The 21,979-nt window shown below is 31.9% G+C and overlaps 3 protein-coding genes across 5 annotated transcripts; 1 reads left to right on the plus strand and 2 right to left on the minus strand.

Annotated features, from left to right (window-relative positions):
- Positions 1-3,708: 3,708 nt before the first annotated feature.
- Positions 3,709-5,362, plus strand: LOC8279680 (UDP-glycosyltransferase 74E2). Its single transcript, XM_002529776.4, has 2 exons — positions 3,709-4,390; positions 4,550-5,362. Exons 1-2 carry the CDS (start codon positions 3,746-3,748, stop codon positions 5,288-5,290), a joined length of 1,386 nt encoding a protein of 461 aa, XP_002529822.2. The 5' UTR covers positions 3,709-3,745; the 3' UTR covers positions 5,291-5,362.
- A 3,317-nt stretch (positions 5,363-8,679) lies between these two features.
- On the minus strand, positions 8,680-16,987 carry LOC8279679 (mitochondrial proton/calcium exchanger protein-like). Of its 3 annotated transcripts, none has more exons than XM_048377058.1 (15): positions 16,828-16,987; positions 15,908-16,495; positions 15,495-15,807; positions 13,460-13,606; positions 13,279-13,367; positions 13,070-13,162; positions 12,383-12,509; positions 11,897-11,961; positions 11,613-11,787; positions 11,114-11,302; positions 10,854-10,901; positions 10,509-10,655; positions 10,331-10,413; positions 9,558-9,673; positions 8,680-9,092 (listed from the first exon to the last, which is right to left on the minus strand). In XM_048377058.1, the coding sequence occupies exons 2-15, from the start codon at positions 16,483-16,485 to the stop codon at positions 9,022-9,024; spliced, it is 2,241 nt and encodes a 746-aa protein (XP_048233015.1). In that variant the 5' UTR covers positions 16,486-16,495; positions 16,828-16,987; the 3' UTR covers positions 8,680-9,021. The 3 variants fall into 3 exon arrangements, with proteins under 3 accessions (XP_048233015.1, XP_048233012.1, XP_048233016.1); XM_048377055.1 differs by having other exon boundaries at positions 15,908-16,541; positions 16,828-16,986; XM_048377059.1 differs by lacking the exon at positions 10,854-10,901 and having other exon boundaries at positions 15,908-16,541.
- Positions 16,988-18,252: 1,265 nt separating this feature from the next.
- Positions 18,253-19,713, minus strand: LOC112536465 (uncharacterized mitochondrial protein AtMg00810-like). The gene is made up of 2 exons (XM_025159216.2): positions 19,530-19,713; positions 18,253-19,367 (listed from the first exon to the last, which is right to left on the minus strand). The coding sequence occupies exons 1-2, from the start codon at positions 19,711-19,713 to the stop codon at positions 18,253-18,255; spliced, it is 1,299 nt and encodes a 432-aa protein (XP_025014984.2).
- Positions 19,714-21,979: the final 2,266 nt, after the last annotated feature.

A 21,979-nucleotide genomic window follows, 5' to 3' on the forward strand; every position in this document is an offset into this window, starting at 1 on the left:
AACTATTTTTATATTTTTTATTTATAAAATATAAAAATAGATATAATTTTTAAAAGCATATTAAATATTATTTAAATCTATTAAAATATTATTAAAAAAACACTGTTTCGACCTAAGCCCATATGATACGAGTCCATATTATAATTTACGTACTAAAATATTTTAAACAAAAATTTAATGAAACGATACCCGAAACTATGTAGTTTAAAAGTTGACGTCATAATTTGTGTAATATTATATTTAAAGTAAAAAAAAAATTAAAAGTATGTACACTCTTCTTGTTTATTTGGTGTGAGTTAAATCTTTTTACCGTTGCTTTTAATTTTTAATTCAGTTTTTCCTTTTCTTTTTCTTTTTCTTTTTCTTTTCTCACTACTCTCATCTTCACCGACTCATCTCTTCCTTTCTTTCTTTCCAAATTTCAAATCCTGACTGCATTCATTCCCCTTCATTCTTAAAGAAAAATGGATTCCAAATTTGAAATCTTAATTTCCCAATCATCTCCTACTTTTGGACATAAATATGTAATCTCCTTCATCAATATTTTCTCTAAAACCACTGATCTCCCTCTCTCTCACTGCAAATCCTTCAACCATTTCCTACTACAAGTCTTCGCCGTTGTTTTTAATATAAGTCGATCCACATGCAAACTTATAAACAGAAAGACAGCAAAGAACTTTGGCACGAGTTATCAATGATCTTTACATGTCAACTACATTTGAAAAGAACAAAGGAAAAGGTTATGTAATGGATGTCACTATCTTCATCTGCCTCAGATCCCATAATATGGGTTGGATATGAAAGAATCTACCTTTAAGAAAGAAAAATTATTGAGGGATTATAAGCAATGGCCAGATCAAGGAAGGAGCTGAATTCGCTTTTTCTTATGCATACGCCATGTTCAACTTAAGAAAACAGTGAAATCACCGAGATTCAGAATAATCTTTGTTGGATTTGTTAATTAATTTTATGAATTTGATTGAATTTGAGAAGTTGATATGAATTGAGATTTTGGATATCATAGGAGCCATTTTCTGCAAATCTTGAAGGAACAGAGAAAGGAAGAAGAAAAAGAATAAAAAAAAAAAGAAAAAAGAGGAGGACTAGAGAGAGAGAGAGAGAGAGAAAAGTGGTCTTTTTTAATATTAAAGTATTTTTTTTAATTAATTAAGAAATGATGAGCATCGCTTATATTGCACCACTGTTAGTCACCTCTTGTTGAGGGTTTAAATTGCAGCTTTTTCTAATTCAAGGGTTTAATTATGCCTAAAAATAGTTTTAAGGACTAAATCATTCTTCAGGCTAAATATTAAGGGCAAAAGTACACCTTTTCCTTTTTATAAATGCTTAGCCTCCAAACCTCAATTTATTTCCATGTCTTTTATCATCCGGATTTAATTTACCATTTTCTCTGATTTATGAATATTTTAATTCAAATTCTTATATATTTAACTTAGATTAGCTCTATTTTAAATAAAAAATAATAATTACAACTTTCTAAAAGAAGAGAGACTATAAAAAAAATATAAAAAATTAATGTTTTAAAATTAAATCAAGTTATTTAAATATAGAAAAGTAATTTTTAATATTTTAAATCAATAACAATTTAAAGGACAAATTAAACTTTATTTTATCTTATTTTTTAATAGCATCTGTAGATTTTTCAACACACTTAAATAATATGACATTTAAAAAGTATATTCCTTCTCTAAATGCACCGCGTATATGTAACATGTAAAAAAACAATTTATATTATTAAATTTAATAAGCAATTGTGTACATGTATTATTGTAAATTTTAAAATTAATTTACTTGCTGTTTTCTTTTTCCATAATTGTATAGTTGTGGAAATGAAGCCGCTATTCTATTAAAAAATATATATAAAAAAGAAAAGGGAAAAAGAGTAAATTAATTTTAGAATTTACAATGATATTTATATTATCAAATTCTAACTAGATTTAGTGACAAACTCTATTTCGCAAGTTGCCAAATGCTATGAATCTAACATTTGGATGTAAGTGTTAAATAATTTTAAGGGCGGATTGCATGTAATCATGGAAAACTAATATTTTAGCCACGTTTTTCTGTATTAATTCTCAATGGTGTTTCTCATATATCTCTCTCAATCTTACGCAGCAAATATATATATGTATATATATATAATTGCCCCTTTGGAAAAAAGTATATAAAACAAAGGCTTGAAGGCAAACAAGCAATTTTGATGGACAAGAACAAGAAAATAAAGATTGAGGATTAATTTGTCTCGACCTCTTTAATTAGTCTCGTAGTAATTGACATTAAGATTATTAAAGAAAATATTTATGTGTTATACCATATCTTTCTTTATAAGAGTTTGTTTGTCTTTTATCATGGAAGTTAGAATAAGTTTGATTATGATATTCAAAATATCATACTCTTTTAAAAACTCATCAAATAATATTAAAGGCGATTTGTAGCTCAATATAGCCACTGAGTAAAATATATTTTATTTTGATGCGTCAAACGCAGCCAAAATGCTGTATACAATTGCTACGTCAACACGATTAATGAAGCTTAGAAGAAAAGCTCGTCTTTATAATAAAATTAGTATGTATTTTTTGAATACAGTCATATTTACTTGTCTATTACATGTTTTATTTATTAATTATTTTTAATAAAAGACTCTTTTTATTTAAAAAGAAAGAACAAAATATTCGTATGTGCCTCTAACATATCTATTACCGTTAACACACAAAATAATAAGTATTATTCAATAATTAATTGAGTTGTTCTAATTTATTTTTCTTTTATAGTTAAAGTAGGTAATAGGCATCCATTAGTGATGAGATGAATTTATTCTTGAAAGAAGGCAATAATGTGCAAATTTCATTAAAAATGTGTAATAGAATAAAAAATGATAAAATGAATAAAAGATAATACTTTTCTTCATTTTCAAAAAGATAATTTCTTTTATTTGTTCCAAATTGTAGTAACATTTTTTTGAATTGCTATTAAAAATAATTTTTATTAATCAATATAAGTAATATTACATACAATTAATTTAAAATGGTAATTTTTATAAAGAATTTAATAAAAACATTATAAAAGATAAGAGCAATATTGACTAAAAATATTTATATTGTAAATTTATATATAGATTAAAATTCGACCATTAATTATCACAATTGAAAAGTATTTTCTTGAGATAAATCAAAAGGCAAAATGTCATTTAAATTTATTTGGTTCTGAGAAATTGTTTATCTTGTTATATGTAGGAACTTCTGTATTCTTCCAAATACTAGTATTAGAGCTAATAACGTCAGCTTTTAATTAATTAATTATATTAACTTGTTAAAAGATCTTGTTTATTATTAACTCGTTGTCACGAGTCTCCCATCTTTTTGGAGGCTTTTTGTGACGAGAACTCTCAACTCTTCTAGCTATATGCACAGTTCATGTATATCAGTGCACCTTGAAAATTGTTCATTCTCATGCAACTCTTTCTGTTCAAATTTTTCTGACCCTTCTAGATAAGAGTTATGGGAGATAATAAAGCTGTAACCATCAAAGGCCGCCATCTTTCATAATCATTGATCAATACGTTAGATCAGAAAACATTACCTCCAGGCACTCAGTTAAATGCTCTTTAGTGGATGTACCATGTAACAATTTTTGGCCTCATCTTCTTTGTATTTATAGACGACAATTATTTCCTGGGTTGCCGTATTGAACTTGTATATATGAGTGCGTGTCTGTGTTGCAAATTATGAGAAAAAGAGTCGTCAAGGAAATGGGGAGTGAAGAGAGAGCTACTGAAACTAGTGTTCTAGCACTGCCTTTACCTTTCCAGGGCCACATGAACCCAATGCTCCAATTTTCTAAACGTATAGCCTCCAAAGGAATCAGAGTGACACTAGTCTCCTTCACCAACAAAGTGTTAATAGGGGAAAATGGCCCTATTAATGTCGAAGTCTTTCCTGCTTACAGTAGTGAAGAAGATGATGGCTATCTAAACAACTTGCAAGCTACTATGCGACAAACGTTACCACAGATCGTTGCAAAACATAGCGAGTCTGGTTTCCCAGTAAGTTGCGTCATATATGACTCGTTAATGCCTTGGGTTCTAGACATAGCTAGACAGCTTGGGCTTCCTGGAGCTTCACTCTTCACGCAGTCTAGTGCCGTTAATCACATATATTACAAACTTCATGAAGGGAAGCTTAATGTTCCTACTGAACAAGTCCTTGTGTCAGTAGAAGGGATGCCACCACTTGAAATCTATGATCTGCCTAGCTTCTTTTATGAATTGGAAAAGTACCCGACCTGCCTAACCTTCATGGCTAATCAGTTTTTGAATATTGAAGAAGCTGATTGGGTGTTTTTTAATACTTTCAACAGCTTGGAAGATGAGGTATGTAAACCTTCAACCACATCATCTAAATAGCAATTCTTGTTTTTGTACGGGGGAGGAGATGTTAACAGTATTATTTAAGTTAACATGTTTGCTTAATATTACTTCGTTTAGTTCTTATTGCATTTCTAATACATATTGTTGATGAAATTTGTTTAGGTGCTGAGAGGGATGACAAGCCAATGGCCTGTAAAATCAATAGGGCCAACTATTCCATCAATGTATCTGGACAAGAGGGTGGAAGATAACAGGGAATATGGCATCAACCTATTCAAGCCCAATGTAGAAAATTGCATGAAGTGGCTAGACTTAAGGGAAGCTAGCTCAGTAGTTTATGTATCCTTTGGGAGCATAACTGATTTGGGAGAAAAGCAGATGCAAGAATTAGCAAATGGACTAAAAAGGAGTGGTCATTATTTCCTGTGGGTAGTTAAAGAACCAGAAGAGAAAAAACTTCCAAGCAACTTTGTTGAGGAGACATTGGAAAAGGGTCTGATAGTGAATTGGTGCTCTCAGCTAGAAGTTTTAGCTCACAAGTCCATACGGTGCTTCATGACTCACTGTGGGTGGAACTCAACACTTGAGGCCTTTAGCTTGGGAGTGCCAATGGTGGCAATGCCACAGTGGGCAGATCAATCAACTAATGCAAAATATGTTGCTGATGTTTGGCATGTTGGGGTTAGAGTAAAGTTAGATGAAGAGGGAATAGTTACGGAAGAAGAAATAGAATTGCGAATAAGGGAAGTGATGGAAGGAGTGAAAGCGAATGAGATCAGAAAAAACTCGGAGAAATGGAAGAAACTCGCCAGAGAAGCAGTAGATGAAGGTGGGAGTTCTGAGAAGAACATAGAGGAATTTGTAGCAGAACTCATCCGTAGCTCCTCTGCAACCAAATTGTGAAGTCGTTCCGACCAAAAAGAAAAACAAATGTATGAATCTACAAATATAATAAGTGCATGTTCTTTTTTTATAGTTGATCAAGTTTCGAGTGAGATTTGAACTTGACTTTGACAATCTTTTTTTAATGTTATTAAATAAGTAAATCATCAGTTTCAGTATATGTTAATAGTAAGAAAAGGCATATAAGCAGACAACAAACTCCCCCAAATCACATGCCAAGTTAGCTGATTAGAAAATGATATCAAAAGAAATCTATGCCAGTATAAAAAAAAAAACACTCAAAATAATAATATAGATCGTCACTATATTTTATATTTAGTTTTGTTTTAGTTAAAATAATTTTAATTTATTTTATTTAATTATTTACTTTAATTTTAAAATTTTTCTTACCTAAGTTTGATATAGTTTTCCATCTATACACTAAACCGGTAGATAATCGACTCATATTTATTAATTATAAATAATAGTGCAGTATGTGATAATCATCCAATACCAAAATATAACATATATATATGTCTGTGATGTTCTCATATTAGTTGTAGTATATACACTAGGTGAAGATAAAATTTTTTTAATTTTAATTATAGTTAATAACAAATTAAAATATCACGTGTTAAGTAGGTGATATTTAACTAATTCTTTTAGTTATTTATTTTTATTACGTGTTAAATTTTATCTGTGAAATAATTTTATTAAAATTAAATAATAAAAATAGATTAAATTAAAATTTTATGATATAACTAAAATTCAATGACACAGAGAAATCTTAACTACACGTGGTGCAACCATAAAGGCATTGATGGAAGTGAGAATCATTTGCTCTAAATTATTAGACTTCCTTAAACATGTACATGTTTATGGTGTATAAAAGTTAAATAGGTTTTTGGGTTGGATTGGATCTGGTTAAATTATTAGACTTAAATCAGTATTAAATTTAAATTCAAATAATTATAATTAAAAAATAACTATGGATACAATTATTAACTTCTTTAAATGCATTATTTACTATTCAAGGGATCTTAAATTATAATAGTTAAAAGTTATTATCTATTTTATAGAGTATATAAAAGAATTAAAATTTTATGAATCCAGATCCGTATTGGGTTTGATTGTGTCATAGTTTTATAATTAATTTGGATTAGATTTATCGTTAAAAGTTATTATCTATTTTATAGAGTATATAAAAGAATTAAAATTTTATGAATCCAGATCTGTATTGGGTTTGATTGTGTCATAGTTTTATAATTAATTTGGATTAGATTTATCGTTGGATGAACTGTATTGATGTTATTGACCCAAAAAGAACGACAGGTACAGTTAGTCCGTGAATAGTCAACCATCATACTGTTAAAATTGGATAGGTTCGATCTATGGTCATTAGACCTCCTAAAAAAATTTACTAAATTCATCGAGTTGTTCCAAAGAATCATGCTTAAAGGTTTAATCCTGTACCGGTCCTTAACCGTTATACTTTTCTTCTGCAATGATTCCATTCCGAGGTTCCGCACTTCGCAATGTGTTTAATGATGCGTCTGTAATAGCCTGTGTCCCAAAAAAGAACGCGCTACGCCCGGCCCCCATAAAAATATTACATGCTGATTTATAAAGTCATATCATAATTTTTTTTATAACGATTAATTTAAATTATATTATTTTTCAAAAAAGATTTTAATTATATAGTCATTCAAAATAATCAAATAATTAATCTTAATTCTATTTTTCTATTCAAGTATATTGATAAACAATTTAAATAATGAATTTTTTAAAATCTTAAAATTCTTTATGATATTCATAAAGAATTTTAAATTCTGAATTTGAAATCTAAATTCAGAATTCAATTCTATGCATATAATGCGCTCTGAGAGAGTTGCATGTACAAAGAAAAGGCGCGAAAGGACGTACAAGGAAGGAATGGAGGCGAGGGTGGAAGGCCTTTTTTAGAATAAAAAAACAGAAATTATTATTTATTTATTTTTTATAAAAAAAAGGCTCAAAAGGTCAATTTTGCCCCTGCATTCAGAGATTTTATAGCGAATTTATCTGTCTTTAATTTGTAAATATATTAATTTACATATCAAAACATGAAAATTCTTGTTTTTGTTACTTTGTCACTAACATGAAAATTAATTTCACTCTGAAGCACTTTAATCCTTTTAATTAAATTATGTTATATAAAAAAATTAATTAAAAAATGTATTTTTTTGTTATTTATAAATAAAAATCATAACAAATAAAAAAATAATTTATAGTTTACAATCCAAAACTAATAAAAACTCTATATATCTGAAATTAAAACTAACAATTAAGAAAAATAGTCTCAGAATAAACATAAAAAATTACAAGAAAATTCAAATTCCAACACATTTTGACAAATAGTCGTACAAATGGTATTCCATTTCTTGTCTTCTGCCATCCTTTATTTCCTCTTCCATCTCTTTCTTTTTGTCCAAATGCATATTTAAATACTTAATTTTGGTGAATTTGATTATATTAATATTTTAATTTTCAATTTGTATTATTGTAATATTTAAATATTTTTGACATGTAGCTTTATTTAATATATTCACGTATATTATATGTAAGTATTTTACTATTATTATTAAATAAAATTCATGTGTCTATTAAATTAACTTAAAAATCAAAATATTTAAAAATATAAAAATAGAATTTAAGTGTTTATTAAGTTAATTTGAAAGTTAAATAATTAAGATTCAAGTGTCCGAGTATGCACTCTACTCTCTCTTTTTTTAATAACATTATAATTCTTGATTTTGACATCTTGATCTATCAAAAAAAAAAAAAAAAAATCTTGTAATCAACTGAATTTTAGGGAAAACACATAAACCCTTAAGAATGAGCCTAAATACTTTATACTTGCCAAGTTCAGCTTCCACTCATACGATGCCTACCTCTACGATAATGATCTCTTCTGAAGCTGCCAACGGCAAAGTCCATTTCATTCAACAAATATCAATCACTGGAAGCCTTTCTGGTATTGATACATGTTAGAAGAATTTGGGTACAAATCCAAGTTTATAAAAGGATAAGGTACGAATTAAAGAGATTGGAAGAGAAGGGCACAGATTTACAAAGAACACGACCATAAAGTTTGAGTAAATTCTTTAATTTATTCTTGATTTTGTATGAATTTGTTGTTAAAAGTAAAGAAGAAAGAGAGACATAAAGAGGGGAAGAAAGAGTCCACTTTCACAATTTTTTGTGTGCACATGTAACACTCGCTGGTTTTAAGGCTAATTGATGGTAAAAGTGTTGTTTTTGACAAGTTTATGGGAAAAACCAGAAAATTAAAATATGAATGAATTGTCAAATCAACTCCAAGTTTAGGGGGCAAATTGCTCTTTAAGCCAAAAGATAAAAAACAAACTATGTGATCTTAATCTGATGCATAGGGCTTGTATAACGCACCAAATACCTGTAATTACAAAATACAGAAGGCTTCAATGGAGTTTCTGTGCACATATACATTTTCTTCTTGCCTAATAAGGAAGACAGGAGAATCTACCTTTGCTTCTATATGTATGAATGACTGGGTAACAGAGGCCAGCCTCAAAAATGTTGACAGTTGGAACTTGAAGCATTCAGAGGTTAATCTTAGCTTCAAACAGCATGCCAAATGATCAGCCAACTGAACTACTAATCAGCTAAAGTACTATCCGAAAGACCAAACAAATGCAAGTTGTATCAGTATGTCTATAGCCTTCCCCTATTCCCTATTCAGCTGTATTGGAATCTTCCAAACGACTGCCCAACTTGACAATGTCTTCAACAAGAATCTTCCCATCTGTTCAATGAAAGAAGTTAAACAGAAGAGAACTGTAGTCTTCAACAACTTGACAAAAACAGATTGACAAACTGCTAAAGAGACAGAGTGGGGCCTGATTTTGCCTGAAGCTTTCTTTCCAACTTAGTGTTTAACAAGTTCTTTCACCGTTTAAGGAGCAATTTGTTTAAGTCAAATTATCTGTTTTCTAAATCCCATATTCCTGGTCTATGCAGAGAACTATTTCAATTGTCATTTAATTTCATTTATATAGGTGCAAAGCTTAGGAGCGCCATCTTTATAAAAACCAGTTGGTCAAATCTTTCAGTAGAGAGCCATGTTAAGGACAATCTATATGCTATATCATTCTGAAAATAATGGAAGATAAATATCAGAGAAAAAGTACACTCATGCTTACATATGATCATTAGCAATACATATTAAGAGAGAGAGAGAGAGAGATAGAGAAAAGACTGGTTAGCTTACCTCCATCTTTGCAAAGATTGCTGATGAGTTCTTGAATACCTTCCTCGCCCAATGTATCCTTTAAGTACATAGCAGCAGATGCCACCTCTTCAGGTGTAACTTTTCCATCAGAATCCCTGCAAACAAACAACATAGCCGAATATAACTCAAAAGTGTTCAACTGCAGTTACAAGCCACAAGCACACTTGAGATATAGCATGTCAAAGTATCACATCCATCAGAAACATAACAGCCATAGCGGACGTAGCTCTAATGACTATAGAATAGATTTGCAAGAATTTGACTAAATGAATGCAATTGGCATCAATAAAAAAATGCAGGATTTGAATATTTTAATCAAAAAATAAACTCAGTAAAGCATATGCAAAGAATGAAATTGCGCTGACAAAATTCACCCAAAGTAGGACTCAGAAGCCTTTCCTATGTTAAAACTTCTTATGATGATTCCAAGCCATCCTCATTCTATTCCCTGTAATTCTTTCCCGTTTGCTAGATAATAGTTATCAACAACTGCATACCCCTAATAGCCACTAAACTTAGCAGCTAGGAGGCCAACCCCGTGTTTACTTCCCTACTAGAAAGAACTGCTTTAACACTATAAAGCACCTATTTCAATTCATGACTAATTATACAACATAAACATGTATATAAACGTCCGCGTGTGTGAAATGTAAGTTCTCTAGATCTTTTATGAGTAGAGGATACAAACTAATATTTTAGTGAGGAAAAGAAAAGGGAAACTGAAAACAAAAATATCATAAACAATGATGCACCTGTCTAGTATTCGCCAATGATCACCAATTTTGGCATCTACATCATCAATTTCCTTTTCAAGATTTTGGAGCATGGCATCAACCTGGAGTACCATGAATGGCTTGTGACGTTTAATAGCAGCTAAGCGCTAAATTTAGAAATTGGAGCTCAAATGGTAATGGCTTTGATGAGTCTTACCCTTTCTATTAGTGCTGAAGAAACTTCATCGCGTTCATCCACTTCAGAAGCACGATCACTTTCCTCTCTGGCAGCTACATATGCCCTAAAAGCCTCTTTTTCACCATCTGTGCCCTCTTTCTCTACCATGCTATTATAAAGCTCTATCTGAAAAAATACTTCCTCTTTTAGAAATCAAACAAGCTTTTAAAGCCTAAAAGATATGTATATCTGCTACCTAGAAACCAGACCAGTCGACTTCCAAGCAGATTAATATATATAGTAGGCACAGATGAAATGTCACTCTTTACATTGAAAGGTCAAGAATAAAATCTGCACATTATACATATTAATTGCTCAAAATACCTCCTTATTAACAAGGCCTAAGAACTCTTCACGTTCTCTACTCACTGACTGCAAGATTAGCAGAAGGTAGAAATTAATACAAAGATTAAAAAGTATTTACAACATGCAAAAAATGAACAAGTCCCAGGTGATTAACAGGGATTGCTGGTGGGACAATGAGGCACCAAATCAAAACTCCCTCGTTTTTTCTCCCCACCCAGGAGGAGATTAAAAAATAACAATGCCTTGATCACTAAATATTTTTAGATTCCAGTACTTACAGATGCCGAAGCTAAAACTGCAAGTGCACGACTAAGTTTACAGAGATGCTCTTGTTTCTCCATTGTTCTTGCCCTGGCTAATTCTTGAGCTTCACTTGCTGTTAGCGCAGTCATCTCCTTCAACGGCACATCCTCTTTACTAGATTCTTTCATCCAGGCAAGCTCTTCTTCCTCTTTCTCTTCCTCCTCCTACAAATCATCAATTTCAAACCATAACTTAAAAGATGCACTCGACTCTCCTTCAAAAAGAGTATTGTCCCACCTCAATCCTAAAGATTTAGACATATTAGTTATTAAGAGTTTTAAACAATATTAGACTTATCCCTTCTTGGCTTGCACAACATGAACATAATGATTTACATCAAAAGATAAATACAAGAATGTTTATAGACCAGCCCTGAGAAAAAGCACCAAAATCTAGTCTCTTATAAATTCCGAAAGCAGTTAATAAGCTTTTTATCTTGTCAAGAACATGAAACAAAATGCAACCAAAATCAACCTTGATAAGTTCTTCCTGCATCTCAAGATACTCCAGTTTCCTCCTCCTTTCAGAAACATAATCTTCTGATGGCAGAGCTGTAACACCAACAGTATCCACAACCTCATCAGGAAGAGAAGAAAGCGTTGCACGAACTGCTTCCTCTGGCTTCAGTTTTCCAGATACAGTAAAGGCCCTGCATATGGTTTAGACCAGAAAATTTGAGCCATTCAGTATCAGAACAAACAGGTGAAGAAGTTCAAAATGTACAAGGTTACAGAAGTTAGATGGGGAGCTTCAGTTACCTTGAAAGAATCAAAAGGGAAGATGGAACTGAATGATTGAGAGACAGATCAAGCCAATCACGAAGCTGCATATAAATGTCCAGAAGTCGCCAAATTAATATATGGAACTTCAACTTAAAACTTTCAACCACCAACCAATTGAAGTTCTTTACCAGGATAAATAAGATTAACAGGATAACTAAGATTAAGTACTTCTCTCAAAATAAATAGTACTCCTTGATTTTGTACGCAAATGACATCAAATTCACTAATTTTACCCACTACAACCCATCCTTTTACACCACTTAGAGAAGAAGATGCTTGCATGAATGCAATTATGCAGGGAAGGAGGAAGTTAACAGATCAATATAAGCATATGCCAACCCATTTTTTTAGTTATGCTGCTTGTTATAAGCAAATATTACATCAATAAACACTGACAACGAATTAGATTCTAAAACGTCATGTATGGATACAATATATGCACAAAAGTATGGATTCAAAAACCTGTTGCCGCATTTCTTCCACTGATAACAGACCAAGCATGCCTCGCTCTCTACAATCCTCACGAAGTTCAGCCTCTGAAAGAGACTCCACACCCTCTGCTTGGATCAATTTATCATCATTCTTGATCCTATGAACAAAAGATAAACAGGAACAATCTTTCATATAAAATTGCCAAAGGACAAGAACCAGATTTGCAAGAAGCCATATACTGAACAATTTGCAGTAAAAAGTTATCAAGAGGATAAAATTACAAGTAATATTCAGAAAATCACATAAATACACAAAGTGAGAGGAGTGGAAAAACAGCCAGTAGGGTAGCCCCGCGAATTAAAGGAATGTTAAGGGTACACCCTACTGAAAATTGATTATGTGGAACCCAAAATATTGACGCTCTGTCCATCTATCATTGCTTTTGAACTTTGGTAACCAAGCCCCTTAAGTATCAACAAAAAACTTCAGTATTTTATGCAAGTGATACCATAAAAACAACCCAATATTTCTCCTCAAATTCATATTTATATGGCTTCACAAGCTACCAACTTAAGGACATGTGTCTTAGAAGTAGCTGAAATTCACCAAGAGCCCACTTTGGCATAGCCCATATAGAGGAGCACTCTCCTCTCATTTCAACCATAGAGGATACTCAAACCTATCAAAACACATGTAAAAGTAAATAGAATATCCCACCTTTGGAGTCTTTTACGGAGCATATAACGCAAATATGCATCTGTCCCAAAGGGACTAATCCCCATATACTTGCACATACTAACCAACCGAGACCTGAAATATGCAAATTAAAGAGAAAATGAATAGAATTCACACAACAAACAGATAATATAGCTCAAAGGAAAAAAGTTGAATAACTTAAATACAGAAACAATCCCAAACCAACCAACCTGCTAATGTTGTCCAACGTTAGTTCGTCATTGAACAGCTTCGCAAAGCCCAAAATCTCCTCATTAGAAACACCTGCACCCCTTCTAACCTGTACAAGAATTCCAGGTTGTATTGGTGAATCCAAACATCAAAATATGGAATGAGCCAATACATATGAAAGACAATGACTAGTGTTCTTACCTTGGTCAAAAATTCATCAAGATCCTCAGCAGTTTTCTTGATTTCCCCACTCCGCGAGTGTTGAACTTCCTTTGCCATTTCTTTGACTGTATCCTGAAGAAACTTGGCATATTCTATTCTTGCATTCAACCTCCTTTTGAGTGCTTCCTACATAATGAAAAATGGACAAGAAAACAGCAATCTAATTAATAGATTCAGAAAGAAGAACCACTCCAATTGCATGCAAAGTCACATTGCGCATATTGACAAGGCATCAACAAGTAGAATTAAGCCAAGCTTTGCAAGATTAAGCATGTATAAATTTGATAAGAATTTGTTGAGCTTGAGCTTCCCAATGTGAGCCTAGAGCATCCCCGATGGTGCTCTTTATTTTAAAGAGCATTTCTATAATAAAAAGCATCTTAAGGAATTTTCAAATATAAAGAGCAAAACTTTTATTTAAGTCGAATAGACTCTTTATATTTTATTCTTCATCTTACTTTTCTTTCCATAAGTATTAAATGATTTTAATTTCTCTTTCCTTTTCTTTTTAACTTTTACCAATAGAAAAACAAGAAATACAAATATCAATTAAATCAAATACCCAAAAACTTGTAGTGCACTTTTAAATATAGATTAGAAAGTGAAGTTTGACTCTCCATATATAGAGAGCCAAATTGACTCTCTACTTTATATTTAAAAAATAAAGAGTGCGTTAGAGTGTCATTTTATGATATAATTCTTTAAAATAAAGAGTTTAACAAACATAAAGAGTACATTGCAAATGCTCTCAAATTTAGCTTGGTATTAGCTCATCCGCTAACAATCCAAACATGAACATGCTAGAAATTCCATGGGCCAAAGAGTGTTGGCTCAAACTCACAACTGTAGTCATATAAGTTGAATTAGAACCTCATCTTGCACAAAAACCAATGGCCTTGTGCTAAGGCTCAATCTTCACCACTTATGTATCATTTTATAATCTCATATTTTTCATGTGGAATTATATCCTCCAATACTCTCCCACAAGTGCAACTAGACCTAGATCAATTGTCAATTGTCAAAGATGGGCCTACTTTTAGAGGCCCATCACAAACACACCTAAGCCTACTCTTTGAGGCTTTAGGTGAACAAACAGGTCTAGACCCCTCTAATAGCTCAAACCACAGAAATTCCATGGGTTGGAGAGCGTTGGCCAAACTCAGAACTGTAGCCATATAAGTGGGGTTGAAACCGCACCTTGCACAAAACCAATTTTGCCTTGTGCTAATGCATAATATTCATCATTTTAATGTCACTTTATATTCTCATACTTTTCCAATGTGGGAATAAATTCTCAACATTTATTAAACGACTCTTTAATTGTAGGAGATACTGCAAAAGTCACATATAATAAATATAGGTATAAACACAATTATCAACTTGAAAACCTAAAACTCATAAAGAGAAATGACACGGACTTTCTTTTAAAGAGAAGGATGATAACACAATTACTATGTTTCCATCTTAAAGAGAAATTCATAATGAACCAGATAATGAACTTCAAGAACTTTTTATTCCATAACAAGTGCAACACCTCATTCAACTCAAATTGTTTAGCAAATAAGTAGACATAAAACTTGAGACTGTTTGTGAACCCAAATTCTCCACTATTAACGCATCACTCAATTTGGTTTTAGCATTTGTCTCCCAAATATACAGAATGCATGTGTGTGAAACACAAGTCATAAGTCTCGTTACGCATTACTAGTTGCAAATGCATGCAGAGACCAGAAAATATCAGAATGTTTTAAAATGAGAATGATGCTCCAGATAGGAGATTCCATCCACAAGGCCCTTGTATGATTTCAGACTTTTGGTTTGGGCAAGCAAGTCTACTGTAAAATAACCTAATATCATCACTATATCAATGCCAAAAAAAGACGTCCAAACCTCTAAACAATGTAAAAGCAGATGTAAAAAAGTAGCGATGGAAATTCAATTCCACCAGCAAATCAAAACAAAATTGCAAAGAACATAAAATTTTAAATGGAAAAAAAAAAAAAAAAGAAGGTACCTCCTCTTTCATCTTATCTTGAAAGGTTGATGGCAACATGTTGGGGAACAACTTTAGGAACACCGGTAGCAGAAATTCCATAAATGGAACAATGATAAAAACTGCAAAAGGCACTAGTCTAAAAATGTCCGCAGTGGTTCTAGTTAGCTGTTGCCTCTCTCTTCTAGACAGACTTCTTCCACCAGCAAGTTTTAACAGCAGTCTTGAACTGATCCTCACATCAACCCACAGAAGCTTGAAACCTAACCAGTAATGTTTCAACGTTGAGACAATTTCATGCTTCCAGTGACCAAGTTTCTTGGTCCAGTCAGCTCTAAAGAACAAATATGACACAATTAAGAAACCCATCATAAACATAATACTAAGTGCAGATAATTCTTGAAAAAAAAAATCCACATGTAAAGTTTTTTAACCTGCTCATAGAAGCTACAGCTCTTAATGCCGGACCAACCCCCAGAAGCATTGCCCATGTCCTCCGCAAAACAGATTCGGCAACCTTTTGAGAATCATGCAGACGCTTGGCTTTCACTTTAGCTTTTGCAGTACTCAAACCTTCAACAGCTTGATCACATTCCTCAGGCAATGCTTCCTTTCTCCTTTTAGAAACTATTTCTCCATCTTCCTCATCATCGCTAAAGTCAGGTTGCTTAGCAGTAGCAGCAGTGGACGCATTACGAATAGAAACCGTCATCAACCTCATTGGATAAACAAACTCCGATCGCACATTTCCAACACCCAAAACTGCTGTACTCATACTGCAAAACCTACGGGTGCTAAACAGCCCTGCACCTGAAAAACCAACTAGTTCTGCTCGCGCCACTACCTTTATATTATTAAAATCCAATGAGGATTCGGGTTGATTATAGCTGTTTGAATCCAAAGTTTGTGCTGCTGCATGCCCTATGTATTGAAAAGTCTGAATTGAACGAGTTGACGCATGTACGTAATCAGAAATGAAACTCTTGCGTCTCAAAATTGCTCTGGATGCCATTGTGTGTTCACTAACAGAAACACAATTCACATTTCTTAGCAAACTGCTCAACTATGCTGTCAAAGTGAATATTCAATAACATAAAATTGTCAAACACAATAACCAACTGAAATTTGTTATCAGAAACAACAACAGAAGCAAAAAAAAAAATTATAATCATCAGAAAGCATACCCATTAACTGAACAGACTTATCAAATGAACCAAACAAATGAAGAAAAAGAAACAGTAACTAGTTACAATTAAAACATGAAAAGGAAAACAAAAATTTTACCAGAAACTATATTCTACATCAAAGAAAATTTTTAAAAAAATAAAAATAAAAGTAGGCACAATATACTTACACTTCTGAGAACAAAAGCGAACTATTGATCAACAAATTAAGAGAGAGGGAGAGAGGCGCAGTCTAAAAATGAGAAAAAAAAAATTGAGAAGAAAAATGTAAGAAGGGGTTAAGAGGGGGACGGGGAAGGAGAGAAATGCGGTGTGAGAAGGTGCATCATTTTAAAGTGTTATTAACCGTACGATTTTTATGTGGGTTTAAGTTGATTCTGACAAAAAAAAAAGTTGATTCTTTGTAAGAACCACTAATATACCGCTAGTATAAATATAGGATATAGTTATTGAAAAAATAATAATAATAATAATAAAGAAGGAATTATTACTATTTACCTATTGTACTATTTACCTCTTATAATTTTTTATATATACTTGTTATTTTTTAATATTTAGAGATCATGGTTTTTTATTCTTTTATCTTATAATTATATGCTAAAAAGTCAGTCTATCAAAATATTCGTTAAACAATCCTTAATTATATTTGATTTTATACTGCTTCATTCATGATCCTTAGGGTTAGTATAAAAATTGTAATTTTAATTTTTATTATTGACTTGTTATACTAGAATTAATTTTTATTATTAATTTTGTGTAAAAATTAATTTTAACGTCCGTACAAAAAGTTAATTAATATTTTATAATTACTCTAATTCTAGTATAATTAAAATTTTATTAAAATTTAAATATCTTAAAAGTATTCATATTTATTAAATACTAAAAATTCATATATTTTAACTTTGAATTATTAAAAAATAAAATAGATATTAATTTATCATTAATTTTATTACACTATAATTATAATTTTAATAAGGAGTTTGATAATTATATTATATTTTTTATTAATTTAATTTTTTAATTACATTAATTTTCAATATGCAAAAAATAAAAATTAGAGCAATAAATAAAAAATTTAATTTTTTAATAAAATTAGCGGATAAATAGTACAAAATCAAACATCATTAGAAATTGTTTGAAATAATATAATTTTTAAATATTAAAGAGTAAATAGTATAATATAAAAAAAAAATTACATTGTGTGGGGCTTCTTATGAGTAGAAGACTTGATGAAAATACTGTAAATTAAGTAAGAAAATACATCATCCTAGCTTATATACAGCCTCTACGACCTCTATAATGAAGAACAGAAAACTAATTAATACATACACTTGTATTAAGCTTGATTACTATTGGCTACTTCTCTAACTAATTGTTCACTGCTAATTACCTGTAGACTAGGGTTGTTATTAGTTGTGCCAGTACGTAGCTGCTCTTCATGCAGCCAATCCTTCTCACAGTCCCCCTCAAGATGAGCATTATGTTAAGAATGCCCATCTTGCTGAGTAAATACTCAAAACGTGCTCGATGTAATGCCTTCGTAAAAGGATATGCTATTTGCTCAGAAGTTTTCAAGTAAGCAGGTTCAATAATACTTAAAACGATCTTTTCTCTATGTGTTTTGTTCTTTCATGAAAGAGAGGGTTCTTGGCTATGTGAAGGGCAGAAATGTTGCCACAATGAAGCTCAACAGGTTTAGTTAATGTCATTTCGACATCCTTCAGCAAATACGTTAACCATAACACCTCGCTTGTGGTGACTGCCATGGCCATGTACTCAGATTCTATAGAAATCCTCGACATAGTGTTTTGCTTCTTTGTTTTCCAACTTACCATTGAATTACCTGTAAAAATGCAATATCCAAAGATTGATTTTCTTGTTTCTTGACAAGAAGCCCAATCGCTAACAGTGTAAGCTTTCAAATGCAATTCTGAGGTTGATGACATTAAAATACCTTGACCTGGTGTCTGCTTCAAGTATCTAAGCACTTTATAAGCTACTTCTAGGTGAACCTTCGCAGGCCTTTCCATGAACTGAGAAAGCACATGCACGCCATAAGAAATATCTGGTCTGGTCAAGGTTAAATATAACAATTTTCCCACTAACTGTCTGTAGAAACTCGGATCATTAAGCCTGTCTTCTTCAGTGTTTACAAGCTTGTGATTTACTTCAAAAGGAATCCTGCTAGGTTTACAACCCAACTGACCATACTCCTGTAATAACTCTAGTGTATACTTCCTCTGACATACAGAAATTTCCTTCTTCGATCTTGCTATCCCAAGGCCCAGAAAATACTTTAGATTGGCCAAATCTTTCAGTTTAAAGCTGGCCTTTAAAACTCCTTTTAATTCTTCGTCTAAATTATTGATGTTGCTTGCAATGATGATGTTGTCCACATATATAAGAAGAGCTACAAACTTCTCATCAACCTTCTTGGTAAATAAAGAATAATCAGATCTTGAATGTTTGTATCCATGTTTAAGCAAGCATTCAGTAAACTTGAGGTTCCATTGCCTGGATGCTTGCTTCAAGCCATACAAAGACTTTTGAAGTTTATACACCAGGTTGTTAGCTGCAGTACTCTTAAGTTTGGAGTCCCCCTGAAGGTGATAACCTGGTGGTATGTCCATATAAACCTCTTCATGAAGCTCTCCGTTAAGGAAAGCATTATTGACATCTAGCTGAGGAAGTGTCCAGTTAAACATGGCAGCTAAAGCCAGAAAAACTCGAATTATAGTGTGTTTAGCTGTTGGACTAAACTTTTCGGTGTAATCAAACCCTTATTTTTGTGTGTAACTCTTAGCAACAAGCCTGGCTTTGTGTCTTTCCACACTGCCATGAGACAAAAATTTAGTTATATAGACCCACTTACAACCAACAATAGATTTACCAGGTGGCAATGGAACAATGATCCAGGTCTTGTTGCCTATGAGAGCATTTAATTCATCTTTCATAGCTAATCTCCAACAAGCAAGTTTTGCAGCTTGGTGATAGGTGGTAGGATCAGGAATTTGTAGGACAGAATCGCTAAAGTGATGAAAGGATGGTGATAACATGGTACTAGATATGTGTTTATGGAGAGGGTGAGCAGTAACATGTTGAACAATAGGTGATGTTAGTGTGTGATATTAATCATTGAGGTATGCAGAGATTTTGACAGTTCTAGTGCTTTTTTTAAGTGGAGCTAAAGGAGCATTATGAGTGGATGCATGAGGTTTAGGAAAATGTACAGAAGAAGATTGGTGGATCAGTTGACTCATGAGTGGAAGAGGAAGGAGACGAATGTGTAGAACAGGGAGAATTTGAAGAAGGTAAAGGAGTAGTATTTAAAGGAGAGAAAGAGTGTGAAGAAGGTGAAATAGGATAAGAGAAAAAAAGAAAAATTGGAATCAAGAAAAGGTAATGAGGACTTCATCAAAATAATTTGTGATCTTAATGCCTGATAAGACTCATTCAAGCCGTTTAAAAATTTGAATATATAATCCTTGTGCTGCAAATCAGCAAAGTGCTAAAAACAGGCATCATTGCATTTTCCACAGAAGCAATGAGGAAGAGGCCTGAAATTTCTTAATTCTTCCCAAACTCCATTGAGTTCAGTAAAGTATGAATCAATTGATTTAGTACCTTGAGTCATGGAAGCAAGCAATTGTTGCAAATGAGATATTCTAGAGTCATCAAGTTGAGAGAACCTGCGATGAAGTTTTTGCCAGATCTGGTAAGCATCATCCATGTTAAGCTACAGTGGACGCAATGGATGGTGAAATCGATCTTAATAACCAAGCCACGATCAAGTTGTTACATCTGATCCATGACAGATACTTATGATCATCTGCAGATGGTTTACTGATGGAACCGTCGAGAAAACCTAGCTTATTTCGAATTAAAATAGCAAGCAGAAAGGACCTTTTCCATGAAGAATAATTGCCTGGAGTTAATTCTGGTGTGGCTACAACTGAGCCATGATTCTCACTGTGATGCATGTAAAATAGTGAAAAAGAATCTTGGACTGAAGATGAAGGTGAAGTTTGAGTTACCGCCATTGTCGCAGTAAAAGAAAACTTGAACAGAAAGTTACGATAAGAAAAATAACTGTCAAGCTTGGAAGAGATTTCCAAATGCTCTGATACCATTTGAGTAGAAGACTTATAAAAATATTTTTCATTAAGCAAGAAAAATTACAGATTTAGATTGAGGTGTAATAGTATTAAAATTATTACCGTCCTGATTCAATAAAGAAAAATAATAATTATGTTATTATTTACAGTGGACATTGTTTCCTATGCTTCTCAGTTCACATCATGTTCAGTTGTTCTGTTTAGGATATTAACCCAACATTGGCTAGCCAGGGAACCACTCTTTTAAGGTCTTTTTTATGGGCTTATGCACCACTGTTCAAGCACAAGTAATGTGGCTCAGGAATGTATGGGGTAAGATTTCCTCAAGATGCCAACTTTATGTGTATTTTCCATTATATATTTTAACCTATATCGTAAAATTCAATCTACTCTAAAATTCTTTTCACCTGATTTTGAAAACACTTTACTGCAAATATGATGTGTCATGACATAGAATTCATGTATTTAATAAATTTATGACTTTACAAAATTCATGTTAGTATGAAATCGTATTATATCTTAATTAAATTATTTATCGAAATCAAGCTAAAAGGACTTTAGAATTGCTAAGATTAAAATGTACGGAGTTTTATAATATAGACTAAAATTTAGAAACTATAAGGAATAAATAGAATTTATCCGTATATAACTCGCGTAGAACTTCTAATTTTATTTCAATAGTCATTGCTGTTTTAAAAGAATAAAAAGAAACATTTGAAACATCTCTAACACATTCTTTATATATGTCAAACTTTTTATTTTAAAAAGTTATATAATAAAATAACATTATAATGTACTTTTATTTTTCAAATATAAAATAAAGAGTTGATTTGGCTCTCTACATATAGAGAGTCGAAAATCACTCTCTACTTTATATTTAATAAATACACTATAAGTATTTATACATTTAATTAGTTGATATTGCTAAGTTTTATTTTCTTATTAATAAAAATTAAACCAAAAACAGTTAAAACTGTCAAAAAAAGAAAAAAAAAAATATATATATATATATATATATATATATAAAGAATACATTGAAAATGGTCTCGGCACTCAAGTTGAATTTGAATAGTCCAACCAACCAGTGCAAAAAGATTACCAGTAACAAACATAAGAAAAGAAAAACTGCTTGGAAGGAATGAGCAAATGGCTTTACACATAGCATATATAAAGTACATAATATATGAATTTAAAAAGACTAAAAACA

This window comes from Ricinus communis, chromosome 1 (genome assembly GCF_019578655.1).
Source record: "Ricinus communis isolate WT05 ecotype wild-type chromosome 1, ASM1957865v1, whole genome shotgun sequence".
NCBI classification, from domain to species: Eukaryota; Viridiplantae; Streptophyta; class Magnoliopsida; order Malpighiales; family Euphorbiaceae; genus Ricinus; species Ricinus communis.